Raw genomic sequence first — 14,608 nt, 5'->3', positions numbered from 1 at the left:
TTAAGTGAGCCTAAAAAGTGAAGGGTCTAGTATAGTCAAGACTTAACTATAACTTTCTAACTTGCTTGTTGAGCTCCAGGTCGCAATTTCATTTAAAAATTAAGATTATATTTCCATTGTTGAAAGCGATGACACATTTATGCAATATTATAAAGATATGCATACGTATATACAATAATGCTGAATTACTATGATGGTTGAACATTGTTGTTCTTATACAATTGGAAAAGAATGTTCTAATTCAAAATCATAAAGGAAAACTGATTCGAAAACACACACATATCCAAAACCATCCGCAAAAAACTCTATATCTAAAACTCTAAAAAGTCGGAATCATCATATTATTTTTTTAGAATTTAATTTGTGTTTAAATCGGTCATGCCTCCAAAAATAGCAAAATAAGTAACAGCTTCGCAGTTTCAATTGCTTTGATCGCATTAATTATTCATATAAGTGCCATATAGCTATTTGATTTAAATATAATATAGTTATGGAACAAGTATATGGAGAGTCAGGTCCACTTATTCTTTGGATGTTATCAGCACGTGCGTGACACAGTCCGTTTAAACATTGATAATGCGATTATGTTTTCAACATTTACATATATATTTATTTGTAGATCAATTTTTGTGTACTCCATTAAATGAGCGGCCCAATAACACAATCAATAACAAGAAGTGGACAGCTGTGACTCTTCGGCACAGCCGAAGAATACAAAAATAGCCTTGCAGGTGCTGTAAATAAGGCATTTTAAGACTGTCGAATGACATAATAATATAAAAGTGTGTGACATGTGTAAAAAAAAACAACTATACAATTTTGGCAGTTAAATAGAAGTGTAAAAAATAGGTAACTCAGATTCGTTCGTGCGATAAAATAGGTATCCCTAAGAGCCTGCAAGAATATTATTAATATCAGGAAGATAGAGAGAGTAAATAGTTAATACATTAGATAAAAACACACACACACACTTAATACGCTTAGACACATTCGATATGAGTCGAGAGTAAGTTAGTAACATTTGAAGCCGCATTCGCCATCAGTTCAAGAAAAATAACGATAAACCTCTGATGATCTGATAGCCAAAGCATCCAACGACCGCCACCAGTTGCTTAGGCGATACAAGTACATAGTAGACAATTCTTATGATTAAGATAAGCAATATGCTACGCTTAGTGGTATTTCGATAACTGTTGCCTGCCATTCAAGAGAGAAACGTGCGCACATAACCCTTGATGTCCGCCCGACACATTGGGCAATTGGCCACGCTCGGTGCGCACTGATTGCAGGTGGCTAATGGAAAGAGAACAGTGAGTGTTATGACCCTTTTTTAATTAAACAGAAAGCTATAGCTACCTAAATGTCCACATGGCAGGAACACAACACCGACCTCTTCATCCAGACAGACCTTGCAAAGACGCGCATCCTTCAGCAGTCGATTCTCCTCCTCCAGAGACAGATTGCCATTGGGATTCGAGTTGCTGTTTACCATAGCAGGCGCAGGCACCAAAGGAGTTGCTGGGGTTGTTGCTGCAGTTGCAACTGCTGCTCCCGTTGTGTTGTGCGTCTCTGCCTGCGCCGCTTTGCTTGTGGTAGCTGAACAATCAACAGGCTCATTTGGCGCCTGTGGCGCTGACGTGCATGAGAACGGCTCTGTAACCTCCAAGGCGGCACCAGCGCCAGCATCGTCAAAGATCGCATGCAGAAGATCGTCCAACGTGTTGAAAGCACAACCCGAACTCGAAAGCTTGCGTGCAATCGTATTTCGCACCGCACCTACATCAATGCCCAGTGCCAGAGCCTCGCAAGCTGGTGCTGCCGACATGGCGGTGTCAATGCTTGTAGGCAACGGTGGCGCTGTGGCGGCTGTTGTGGATGTGGTGGGTGCTTCTCGCACTGCACGCACAAAGTTTGGTCCCTTGGCAAGCAACACAAACTGACATTTGGGCGACCACTTAGCATGTTCATGCCAGGGCTCGTCATCCTTCTGCCACGAGCGCAGTCCAATGTTGCAGTGAAAGCATCTCACCTGATCGTCTATCTTCTGATAATAGAGTCCGGCCTGAGCCAACGGTTCAGCTGCCTGTATATTGGGAATGGGCCAGTCACTGAATGTGCGTAGTCGTGTCTCCATGCAAGAGTATTTGGGGCGTTGGGGCAATGTTGTGGGCTGTATGCCCAGTTCCTCTATGTTCTTGCCAGTTATGGCAATTAACGGTCCCATTTGGACGCGAGGACAGTTGGGAAAGAAACGGCGATGCTCATCGAAAGCGTTGTCGTTTTTCTCCCACTTGGCAATGATGCCCTTGCACCACACACATTTCACATGATCCGATTGGTATAGATAGTAGAAACCTGCTTTAGCCAATTCCTCAGGCGTAATATTTGGATTCTGTAAGATTAAGCACAATCAGTTTACAGTGATCAGATGACGAATCTGAGATATACAAACAGGCCAATCCTTAAATGTTTCAAGACGATTTTCTTCGATTAGCATATCGGCATGACTTGCACCACCATCAACGACAGTGTTGCCTTCACTGTCGTTCGTCTCTCCAGCAGCCGCCGCCGCCTGTTGTGGGTCTTGCATTGGGACATTTCCACAATGATTGGGCGCCAGAACCATGGAACAAATGGGTGAGCCACGACGATGCCTTTCAGCCACATTATCACCATATTCCCAATGATCGATGCGTATGTGACACCAGTTGCATTCCGCCTCCAACCAGTTGCCAGTTGCAAAAAAACCATTCTTCACCAAATCTTCGACTTGCACGGGGGCATTTGTGGGCCAATCAGCAAAGGTCACAAATCGTTCAATTTCCAATTCTAGATGACGATCGCTCATGATTGTGACTCACTCGATGTGCGGGGCGTTTTTGTTATGGCTCTTTTGTTGCTGTGCAATGATGTAATTTTCTCAGATGTAGTTTAACAAAAGAGCCAGAAAATAAAAACGCATCTGCAGAAAAATAAACTATTGATTGCTCATCAGTGTGACCGAACTGTTGTTTAAGGCATATTCCATGCTTTACATGGCCTGTTAACTAACCGTGGTGTTATCAGTAATCAGTAAAACAATTTACATTTTTAAATTCAATTAATTTTAAGGAAAGGTACCCAAAAAGTGAGAGAGATCAATAAATAATTATATGAATAATAATAGCTACTTTAATAGAAACAAGCAGTTTCAAATGTCGCGCCTTTTTACACGTGACTTGAAAATATACCAAAATACCATATAAAGTTTCACCAGAGGGCATTTACAGAGCATCTGTATTTTGGTGTCTCCATATGTTTCTGTTTCTTTAACACAGATGTTAAGTTGTCAAATAAAAAATGTATTTATCATATAACGCAAACTCTAATATCATTTAAAAAGTTTAGCGGGCTAGTAATTTAAATTCTTTTAAATTTTTAAACATATACAACAAAGACTAAAATAAAGAACCACACACTTGGTTTACTCTTCAACGTACTCATTTTATTGAAAGAATCACTTAGAAAGACGTTCCTTAAAAATTTGAAAACCAATTAGAGCAAAACACACGTAGTGCGCTTTAACGCCAGCTGATTTGTTTGTGGGTGTCGCTCGCTCCTTTACTTCTTTACTGGAAGTAAGTCCTTGGCTTTCTGTACGAGAACAGCTTCCTGTTGCCCTTGTGGTGGACACGCTGGACCAATGGGAACTTGATCTTGGAATCGTGGAACTGCTTCACGTGCACGCGACGCGTCTTGGCAGCAGCAATCGACTCCACCTTGATGATTTGAATGGAGTGGGCACGGGCACGATGACGGGCACCCATGTCACGGTAGCACTGTGTAACGGCACCGCCAACTGTCAGGTCACGGTACTCGCGGTACATGTTGTGTGTGCCGGAGCGAGAATCGTAACGCAGCCAGATGCCGAAGTTCTTGATCTTAATGGGAGATGTCTCGTACACCTGTTTCAGGGAGACAATTTCGCCGGTGGTCTTCTTGAACTTCTTCAGTTGACGCAAGAAGTACCAGAAACGGGATTTGGCAACAATGTTGTCAGGAGCGAAGATGCGCATCTTGTACAGAGGCGTCTGTGGCTCCTTCTCGCTTGGCAGCTTGCGGCCAACGACTTCGTACTCCTTCAACTGTTGATTTGGAAAGATCAATTAGTACATCATTACTTTTTGTAAACAATTGGTGAAAATCAGTCAAACGAGTCACACACACAGTCACAAACACACACTCAGGCAAAAGCGTGTCGCTCTTGTTGTTGTTCTTATAGGTTATGTTTTAAAGTCAATTTAAAACAAATGTGATTGTGGCACCCACTTTGGTGTAACTAAAACATTTGAGAAAACTTGAAACATATTCTGCTTCAGCTGCAATTTACAATTGCTAACTCAATTGTTCGACGCAATTGAAGCGCCGCATTGTACTTGCTACTTTACCAGTAGAGCGCACTGTTGCTATTTTGTGGGTTTTCGCATAATAATGAAACATTTTCACATGGGTTTTCATATGCACTTGTATTAGGGTTTGTTTGACTGCATGCCTCACACATTTTCAACACGATTTTCACCAATTTTCGTTTATTTTTGTTAAATACTAACCAATCCCTTGGCTCTCATGATGACGGCTCACGCGAAAAAGGAAACGGAAAGAGCTGTCAACTTGTCTTTACCACTGAACTCTAAACGCACACGCAGTGTTGTATTCGAGTCGTGTGTGGAAGTGTTGCTTTTGGACAGTCACCACTGCGTGCAACTGCTAGTTATCGGCATGTTGCCCATCTCTAGGCTTCTGCGCGTGTTCAATGGCTGCGAACGTCTATAAAATTGCTAAAAATCAAGTTTTCACGCGTTATTTCAGCAACAATAATACTAAATACAAAAGCCATAATATAAAATTCTGAGAGTGTTTATAAAATATTGGAAACGACGCAAGTTAGAAGTGAATGGAAAAGTGAGCTCAGCGTGTATAAATAGTGTGTTCATAAAAAAATGAGAATCGCGACGCGACGTGCAAAAAAATTTCTTATATTCACATTTTAAGCAGAGGAAATATTTCGTGTGTCGTTAAAGAAATACGCAATTGTGTGAAATAGCATCGCGTGGTTATTTTGTTTTATATCTTAAAGATACTGCAACGAAACCAATGCGCAAAAATATACAAAAATAAAACAAAAATTGTATAAGCGCTGCGACGACTGTCCGTCCGACGTCTATGCTCTGTGCTGGTCGAGGAAGAGCCAAAACAGGGCAAGAGGGGTGTTGGTTGTTCTTGTTCAGAAAAAAACGCGCGGCCGCCGCTCCGCTGGGCGCTCCATTGCCGTGTCTCGCTCAGTTGTGCAGCGAGCGTCCGTGCCGTCGGTTGTGGTGGTTTCTCTCTCTCTTGCTCCGTCTGCCGTTGTTGTTTTGCGCGCGTAAATATTTTTGTTGCGTGTCCGCCCCGGCAGCTGCCGAAACGAGCAGGTAAGAAGAGAGTCCTAAGCGAGTGCATAATTATTGAAGAAGAAAAAAAAACAAAGCAAAACAAAACAAAAATGTACGCTGTAATTTCACAATGGTTTTTATTTTGAAGAAACTTATTTATTTTTAGCCATTAGTTTTGATTTTGCTTCTTTTTGTCTGCTTTTCCGCCTCCGCGCACCAATTTTGCGCAATTTATTTTGGTATTTTCAATTATCCACTCTGCTTATATGCGCACTTCGTTCGGTACCAGGGCTGGCAAAAAAATGAATGGAAATAGAAAGAATGATATTTTCTTTGCTTTTGTTTTGCTGTTGCCATATTTCTTACTTTCTGTTTTTATCGCCGTATTATGTCAAATTTAATTCTGAGCGATTTATTTTCGTTTGCAGAAAGCAACAAACTATCAAATATCAAACGAATAATCACCGACGAACAACTGTGAAACGGTAAACACAACGTCGGAGAACGGCATGCAAAGGTAAATTAATTAATCGATGTGCATTTATCGATTATTTACAATGGTTGTTCTTTTTGTTGTCTATTGTCATGACAGCTCATAAATGCTTAAAGATGATGGAAACTTTGGATCAACAACAAACCGCAAACAGTACGCTTAACATTGAGTCCCATTCGGGCCACTTGGAATCGTCATCGACACCAAGCGAAGAGGATGACTTCGAGGATAATAACGATGCGTTCGGTCTGGAAGCGAAGAAAAAAAGTGAAGCGTTCCATCATCCGCAGGTGATATTGAAAAAGGTTGCAGTGGAGCATCGTGAAAATCTGAAAGATCGCATTGATGAATCGCCGGTAGAAAATGGAGGTTCTACACAACATCTTTCAACAGAATCAGAGTCAGAGCCGCATGGGTCTAAGAAAGACCCTGCAGACAGTTCCGACGACACATCATCGCATCCGCCTTCCATTAACAGTGTGAAAATCGAGTGCACGAGTGATGAAAAGAAGGTATTTGCCAATCAAGTCGATGACAAACCGTCCGCGTCACCTGAACCAGCCTTACACAATGATGTCAGTTCCGATGGCAATAAACCAGAAGTTGACATTAAATTGGAAGGAAGCAGCTCACCACATATTAATAACTGCAATAATGATGTTGACTCGTCCTCACTAGATGTCAAAATTGTGGAAGATTATGAATCAAGTGAAGATGAACGGGACGATAATATTCCGATTTGTTCGCCTGCCCTGAAATCCAGTGAAGAGACTTGTTCCCAGGATGAGGAAAAAGTCATTAAAGTGGAACCTTCTGACGATGTCAAAATGGAAGAAAATAGTACTTTAGCAGAGATGAAAACAGACGATGAAGATGTTTCTTCTTCTGTGATTCCTACTATTGAGGAAGCTGAGCTTGTCGATTCACAGGATGAGGAAACTTCTTTAGCACCCATCAAAACAATTGACACAAGATCAGATTTAACTTCGAGTACAAAAGGATTAGACGGAAACCCATCATTATCTTTAAAGACAATGACGGAAATTAAATCCGAAGAGTATATTAATTCGGAAGAAGACGAGGAACCTCTTGGAGCAGTTGCTTCTCCAGCCCCAGAGCCCAAAATCGACGAAAGTGAAGCAGCTTCATCTACAGATGCAACAATGTTACATAAACCAGACATATTACCCGTAGCGGAGGAAACTAGAACGCCAGTTTATAAGATCGATGATCTTTCCCCTGCTAGTATACCAGATGACGATGAATCCATAGAGGACTTTAATACTGAAATGAAAGTAGATAACGGTAATTTAACGCCGGCAAGAGTCGAAGATCAGCCATCTGTGGAGATCATTAAAATTGAGTCTGATTCAGATGAAGAACTCGCGAACGAAGAGGGTCTCATCGCCTGCAAAGATGCATCGAGCGAGCAATGCAATAACTTGGAAGTGCTACCAATGGAGACATCTGTCAAAATCAAAATAAACGGTGCTCATACACCACTTCTGGTACCACCAGATACTAGAGGGACACAAGAGAAGGACTGTATGGATCAGCAGCACATAAAAGAGGAGATGGAAACAGAGGAAAGTGAGGCTGTGATAGCAAGCAACGCTGCCAGTGAAGTTGAGCAAGTGCAAGAGCAGCAGGCAGAGCAGGAGATGGAAATTGAGTCGCAGACAGAGCAAAACAACTATGCGAGAAGTAGTCGAAGCAGCTCTGTCAGCTCAACTTCACAGCAACTGGTCATAGATCACCCGGAAAGTGAACACAATACCAAGCACCAGCTGAAAAAGCAACAATTACAAACAGAGGTGGAGCAGCCACAACAGCAAGTTGACAACACTGAGGTGCGTGAGGTGGAACACCAACAGCAAGATCAGCAATCGTTTCATGCAACAAAGCGCAGGCGCAGCGACAGCATCAACGAAAGTTGCAGCAAGCAGCAGCGCATCGAGGCGGGAGAATCATCGCTCTTGATGCAACGTTTGCAGGCGCCAACGCAAAACAGCCACGAATTGGGCAAGTTGCTGAGTTGTTACAAGTGCAATGCGAATAGTTTTGATAACTTACAGCAACTCAATGCGCACTATGCGCTCTGCGGCCAACCAAAGGAAGCTACAGTTGGCGTGGAAGACTCTGCCGCATCGTTAGCACACGAAAGTGTCGCTCAATCAGGCACAATCGAGGCAGTTCCAGAGTCGGCAGCTACTCAACCTAGAATAACGAAGGAACGATTCTTTCGCTGCGTTCGCTGTAGCACGGTACATCAATCCTGGAACTTTTTTCTGCACATGCGGGTCGTGCATAATCGTTACATTTGCTTATACTGCTCGCATGTGTTTGCGAGCGTTGAGAAGCTATCGCTGCATCTAGAAAATAAACACGATATGGATCAGCGACACTTCAACACTGTCGATGCTTGGCAAACTTTGCAAACTCAGCAGGATCGAGTCCGGTATCTTGTGTGCTGCAATTGTCAGGCTACTTTTGAAAATGGCAGCGAGTTTGATAATCATGACTGCGCTGAGCTAATGCAGCCATGTGGATTGTGTGGCCAAAAGGGTGGACACATTAATGGCTGTCGGAATGGGCGTACTGCCACAAGTACAAGAAAGAAGACAGCGGTGCGACGCAAGCGTAAACCCGCGAGAAGTAAACAACAGACAACACACTTGGATGAGCAGATAAATGCAAAACAGTTGGAGGAGATGCCTAACTGGATGGACTCGGAGACGGCGATGTCACAAGAGTTGCCACAGCTTGCAGCATCACACGAAAACAACAGTATGTGTTCATTTCTATTTGTTGTATACCAATTTCTAATCAATTTTTGTAGTTCCAGCACCCAGCGAAGAAGCGCCAATGGAAGAGGCACTGCCCAAGCTGGTGGTGCCGAAAATAATGCTGCGCGTGCCCAAAGAGTTTCAAAAATCGGTGGATGCTGCGCTTAGCAGCACGGACACTGAAGATGAGGACAACGATGAGATGCCTTCGACAGCAGCGGATTGCAGTCGCAGTCCAGCGTCTCTGCTTACAGTGGATGCCGTAAACCAACGGCAAGAGCTACTGCAGTTGCCCGTATCGAATTTGTCCGAGGACACGGAAACGGCCACTGAAACGGCATCCATGTTCCACGAAGCCACTCACACTCCTGCCAATATTTCAGTTGATTTAGATGATGATGATTCGCATACGGCAAAACTGACACAAGCGTTGGCCGAATTTGAGCGCACAAAGTTGGATATACAGCGCGCCAGAGCTGATATAATGGCGAAAAAGGAGCAACACCTTCAGATGCGACAGCTGGGACAACAGGGAGAGGTGCATCATCATCAGGAACAGGAACAGCAGCAGCGCCGTTGGTCACCAACACCACCAGCATCTCCGCATAACAATCACATCAACAATGAAACTCATGTGCCAAGAGAGCAGGAAGAGCTGCCAGCTATGGATTGCCCAGTATTGCCCTCGGAAGTGAATCCTGAGCCAGAATTACCAGCAACTGCAACTCCAGCTCCAATACAGCATCGTCGCGATACGCAAGGAAGCGAATGTATGGATATCGATGATAGTTTGACGGAGGAGCAGCATCCGCAACCTAATCAAATCTATGTGGAAGCTATGCCCCCACTGGCACCGCCTCCACCTGCAGATGGCATTCAAGTCGCTGGCGTAGACACATATACCGTCGATTTGCAACTGGATCGCCCGCTGGATAAGTTCGAGTTAGTCGACTTTGTTCGTCTTTGTCTAAGGGCTGTTTATCCAAGCTGTTTGTATTGCAACCATGCGCGTCGGATTGCTGTAAATGCCAAGCAATTGGTGTTGCATTTGATTGCCCAGCATCGTTTCACAGCCACTGTGGATAGCATAACAGCCGAGGAGCTGCACGCTGAGACTATAGTGGCCAGATTGAAGAGCTACCTGCCTGCGCTGGAAGGTGATCAATATTTGAATTCCGCCAGCTGCTGCAGTTTGGAGGATGGGCGCTTCACACATCCATTCAATGAGCGAATCTACGAGTGCTTCCAGTGCCGTTTTGTGACGGCCACACATAAGGAACTGTATACGCACAATCGGCGGTTGCATACCAAGATGAACATCACGTGTGCCATGTGTAATTTGAACTACTTCAGCTATAGCGAGTTGCTTTGTCACATTTGTCCAGGCGAAACATCGAGTCATATTTATAATGTGCAGTTTCGTTGCTGTTTTTGTGAGACGATGCCACTGCCGTCGGCTTTTCGATTAATGGTGCATCTGCGGAAGCAACATCAAACCTGTGATATCTGCCTGGAGGATTGCAACTCGCAGGCCAAGTTATCGGCTCATGTTTGGAAGCACAAAGTGATGCATGTGTGCTATCGGTGTGGCATCGCCTATCGCAGCAAACAAGACATTTCAAAGCATTTGTTTTGGAAGCATGGCACCGAAAGCGTCAATTGTAAGCGTTGTTTACAGAAACGCTGGCATCATATCTACCACTTTTGCGTTCCAGCGACACAGTTTACATGCGAACAGTGCCAATACAGTTTCAGTAAAGCAATATATCTAGAGGTGCACAAGCGTCAGCACGAAGGCGACTTTCGATATGCCTGCAATGAGGAGGAATGCGAGGAGAAATTCGTGTCCCGTAAGTTATTATTGAAACATGCGGCGCAGCATGAAGTCAAGGAGTTGCCTACCGACGAAACGCTTGCAGTAGAAGGAGCACAGCTGCCACTCGAGGAAGAGAAACGCCCAGATGCTCAGCACTTAGAGAAGAATGAACATGCAGAAGACATCAAATCGGAACCGGAACAAGCCAAATCACCCAAGGCTGAGACAGCTGATCAAATAGATGGTGATGCGTCTCAGAAACAGGCAATTGGAGAGAAGTCACCAAAGGCTGAAGACCAAGAACAACCACGAAAACGACGCAAAAAGTCCAAGCGGAACAAAGCATCGCTGGAGGATCTGAATTTAATAGCTCCAAATTTATCCGAATCGGATAGCAGCGATGACAGTGATTCAGATGCAGCTCGTAGTGTCGGAGCTCAGCCCGAAATGTCATCACATGGGACACTTCCAATGCGTGTGCCTGCCTCTGTCGATGATTTGGACATGCCTAAGGTTATGTTATCTCCATCATCCGAAAGCGACAATGAGGAGGATAAATCCGACAAAAAGGAATTTATAAAGCAGCCATCTACAGAAAAAGAAGCGGACCAGGAGAACCCATCAGAGTTGCCTAAGCAGGAAATCAATTTGGAAACTGACAACGACGAGCAAAAAGCCAAACTGGAGATGAGCTCAGAGTCGACGGCAGAAGAAGTGGCAGACATATGGAAGAATCTGTTGCAGCATCAGCCATCAGTTGCTAAAATGGAGACGGACGCTGTGGCTGTGGAGACAGAGCCTAGGGAAGATCAACAGCGTCCTACCAAACTGCATGTAGTCTACTCTGATCATGATTATTGTAAAATGCAAAGAACGCCGCCTCCAACACCTGCTCACAGCACCAAAAAGGCGCAGTCTACGCCGAATAAGGTGAAGCGTGGCAATGCTTCCAGTGACAGCGACAGCTCGAGCAGCTCCAGTTCGTCGGACTCTGATAGCTCTTCATGTTCGTGTGGCTCAAATTGTAGCTGTAGCTCCAGTGGCAGCAGCTCTAGTGACGATGACTCTGACAATGAATCAAATAGCTCAGTAAACGCAAAGAAAGCGCAAAAGAAAAACATTGAATTGCCAGAATCTAAGAGCACCGAGGAGTTTGTAAATGTGACCAGCGTTAATGAGGAGGAGCCGCGCCCAGAGACGCCCAAGCCAAGTGTGCCACTCTACCATGAATCGGACTTTGATTCGGCTGTCTCCGATACTGATGAGGAATTCTACGATGCCCATCCCCAGAAAACAGCAACTGAGTTGCTAGCACAGAAGCGACAAGCATTGATCCAAGAGCAAGCTAATGAGCATGTGCCCAATGAACGCAGTAACTTCGACATAGTGGAGAACAGTCGCCCTTCGACGCCATCCTTGCCAGAAGATGCAGCCGCTTTTGCGGAAAGGCGCGAGCGTGTAAGCAAAAATAAGAAAAAGAAACGCGAACGCAAATCCACATGTAAATCAACTATGAAGTTCGCATTTACACCAACAACAGAATTAATTCCACCCCAACAACAACACTTCTTGCCGCAAGTCTCATCAGAATTGGTCCATGGCGGATACATTGACAAGCCAGTTGCCGCAATTGTAGCTGCTACAGCTGCTGCTAGTTCTGCACCGACACAATACCAACTGCAAAACCATCAACAATTGTTGACCGACCCCATGACACCGCTGACGCATCGTCCTGCCTGGCAGCCACGAATGAGTGGCGGCAGCAGCTGCTCAGATGCCGATGGGCAGCTTAAGCGCTCGAAGCGCACGAGGCGCCCCAATAAATTCTATGGCTATACCAGCGATGATGAGATGATGAGCAGCGTGTTGGCGCCACCCTTGCAGGTGGGCATGCAGTTGATAAAGCCCCAGCCGCCGCCGCAGCTCACATGGGCCAAGGAGGATTTGCCGACGCCACCTAAACAGCAACGAAGTCGGAACAATCACAGTGAACAGCATTCGCATCATCAGCATTCGCACAGCAATGGAAACACGACGCGTAAGCGCAATAAACGGCCCCCGCAGAGCGGAGGCTCTGGCAGTGCCAGGCGTTCGGCCAAACGTGTCAAGACGCAGCTGGTAGCTGAGCAACAAGAACATCATCATCAGCAGGCCATGCCACCTATACCCACACTTAAAATTCGACCTGCTCTGTTGCCAGTCAGTGTTGCAGCCAGCGATAGTAGCGATAGCAGCTCGGATGATGAGAATGCTGAAATTAATGTGACCAGCCTGTTGCCACACCCAGCGCCAATAGTGCCGACTATGGCCCCAATAGCGGCGCAACCTTTTGTGCCAGCGGTACCATTGCCAGTAGCGCCACCGCCTCCGCCACCTGCAACCACAGCCTTCAATCAACCCATACCGCCGGCTCTGTTGCCGAATCCAGATTTTGCTACGCTGCAATATTTCAAGGCGAATAATATTCGCTATCCCATTAGGCCACCGGCGGGTGCTCGACTGGCCAGAGAAGGTGAATCCGTATATTGTTATTGCCGCTGTCCCTACGATGAAGTATCCGAGATGATTGCCTGTGATGGTAGCAACTGTCTTATCGAGTGGTTTCACTTTGAATGCGTGGGCATTATGGTGGCCCCACAGGGCAAATGGTTCTGTGCCGAGTGTCGTCCGAAATACACTGAGGGTCTGTATCCCGCTGTCAGGGGAAAGTGAAACTCAAATTATACAAACTGTATATAGTTCTATATATTAGTATGTAGAATATTAAAGTTCACTCTTAATAATTAGCATACCTATATTTAAATCCGCACGAATGTGAAAATTAACATAACAAACTCCCAACTATAAAATGGATTACGCTTATTAAATGTTAAATATTCGACGTCTAAAAATCTTCGAATCAACATCAAAACAATTTATAATAAAAATTGATAGGAATAAAAATGTGAAAATTTTGATTTAAATCGTAAATCCAGGCTCAATGGTGTCAACCAATGACTTGGCTGCGGAATAATCTAAGAAAACGTTTAATAAATATCATTAAAAAAAATACAAACTATACTTATATACACACTAAAACAGTATATATAAATATATAAATTTTTCTGTAAATATGTGAGAACTGTATATCGAAATTACATACTTATAAAACCACTTGTAAAATACTTAGTTCGTGGCAAGATATATATAAACCTTTAGATTTAACTATTCCCCAGCATCAGTAGTTATAAATATTATTATATAATGTAATGACTATCTTTAGCTATATTACAAACAAAAAACCAACAAAAAAATACAAGCTGCAAATGCGAAGGAGATGCAAAAAATAAACATTCATCAATAAGAGAACCACTTGTATTATTACTATTCCATTTTTAAGCAATGAAAAACAGTTTAAGGAGAGAATGATCTACAAAGTAAATTTCCTATTTCCTATGTGCTGCTAGCGAATGACAAAATTGTAACATAGGCGGATCGAGTTTGAATATTTTGTTTTATATTTTTAATGGCTTAAGCAAATATTAAAAACTTGTCATCAAATAAAGAAGACTACTAGTAGGTTAAGGGTTAAAGAAAGTGATTTAAGATGGTTAGAGTAAAAGTTTCGAAATTACCAACATTTTCGCACAATGAAATGGAATTAATTTATTAAGTTAGTCAGAGAATTCGGGTAGACAGGACAACTATAGAGTTACTCCGTAACAAAATAGTTAGCTTTATAGTTAAGGTATAGAAGCATGCAGTCAACATTAGCCATTATGTTGCATGTTCTTCCACTTTCCGATTCAAGAATTCAAAATGTCAGATGTTCGAGGTAGGGTAGTGCATGAATTCATATTTCAGATTTTCAGTGATTATGCTAAAGTAAATGCAAATAAGGCACGACAATATTATTAATGTTGTTGTAGTTGATGAACACGAACGAATTCCAGCCAGGGTCAGTGTGGGGTCATCATGACTAGGGAGGGAAAAGCAACAGAAGTTCGAGCAGCACCACCATCAGTTCTACCTCTGTGACTTAGTGGAGTGCTTGGGTTTGTTTACCAAACAGCGCGTTGATTTAATTGCTAGTTGCAACCATCAGGCATTCGGACAGTCCGAG

At 43.7% G+C, this 14,608-nt stretch overlaps 3 protein-coding genes across 3 annotated transcripts; 1 reads left to right on the top strand and 2 right to left on the bottom strand.

Annotated features, from left to right (window-relative positions):
• Window positions 1-594: 594 nt before the first annotated feature.
• Window positions 595-3,131, bottom strand: LOC133845543 (death-associated inhibitor of apoptosis 2). Its single transcript, XM_062280023.1, has 3 exons — window positions 2,453-3,131; window positions 1,357-2,392; window positions 595-1,293 (listed from the first exon to the last, which is right to left on the bottom strand). Exons 1-3 carry the CDS (start codon window positions 2,846-2,848, stop codon window positions 1,205-1,207), a joined length of 1,521 nt encoding a protein of 506 aa, XP_062136007.1. The 5' UTR covers window positions 2,849-3,131; the 3' UTR covers window positions 595-1,204.
• Window positions 3,132-3,462: 331 nt separating this feature from the next.
• On the bottom strand, window positions 3,463-4,748 carry LOC133845542 (large ribosomal subunit protein eL20). The gene is made up of 2 exons (XM_062280022.1): window positions 4,590-4,748; window positions 3,463-4,124 (listed from the first exon to the last, which is right to left on the bottom strand). The coding sequence occupies exons 1-2, from the start codon at window positions 4,605-4,607 to the stop codon at window positions 3,609-3,611; spliced, it is 534 nt and encodes a 177-aa protein (XP_062136006.1). The 5' UTR covers window positions 4,608-4,748; the 3' UTR covers window positions 3,463-3,608.
• Window positions 4,749-4,804: 56 nt separating this feature from the next.
• Window positions 4,805-13,854, top strand: LOC133845541 (uncharacterized). Its single transcript, XM_062280021.1, has 4 exons — window positions 4,805-5,450; window positions 5,840-5,928; window positions 6,004-8,691; window positions 8,744-13,854. Exons 3-4 carry the CDS (start codon window positions 6,021-6,023, stop codon window positions 13,216-13,218), a joined length of 7,146 nt encoding a protein of 2,381 aa, XP_062136005.1. The 5' UTR covers window positions 4,805-5,450; window positions 5,840-5,928; window positions 6,004-6,020; the 3' UTR covers window positions 13,219-13,854.
• The last annotated feature ends 754 nt before the right edge of the window (window positions 13,855-14,608 follow it).

The sequence above is a fragment of the Drosophila sulfurigaster genome, chromosome 3 (assembly GCF_023558435.1).
Source record: "Drosophila sulfurigaster albostrigata strain 15112-1811.04 chromosome 3, ASM2355843v2, whole genome shotgun sequence".
NCBI classification, from domain to species: domain Eukaryota; kingdom Metazoa; phylum Arthropoda; class Insecta; order Diptera; family Drosophilidae; genus Drosophila; species Drosophila sulfurigaster.
This window is presented reverse-complemented; position numbering and strand designations above follow the sequence as displayed.

What these genes read in the sequence shown, in the direction of transcription:
- LOC133845543 (XM_062280023.1), bottom strand. Translation starts at nt 2,848, where the DNA reads ATGAGCGATCGTCATCTAGAATTGGAAATTGAACGATTTGTGACCTTT. An exon ending in AAACATTTAAGGATTGGCCT is followed by an intron (nt 2,393 to 2,452) that starts GTTTGTATATCT and finishes TTAATCTTACAG; the next exon opens with AATCCAAATATTACGCCTGA. An exon ending in CCTGCCATGTGGACATTTAG is followed by an intron (nt 1,294 to 1,356) that starts GTAGCTATAGCT and finishes TCTTTCCATTAG; the next exon opens with CCACCTGCAATCAGTGCGCA.
- LOC133845541 (XM_062280021.1), top strand. Translation starts at nt 6,021, where the DNA reads ATGATGGAAACTTTGGATCAACAACAAACCGCAAACAGTACGCTTAAC. An exon ending in AGCATCACACGAAAACAACA is followed by an intron (nt 8,692 to 8,743) that starts GTATGTGTTCAT and finishes CAATTTTTGTAG; the next exon opens with TTCCAGCACCCAGCGAAGAA.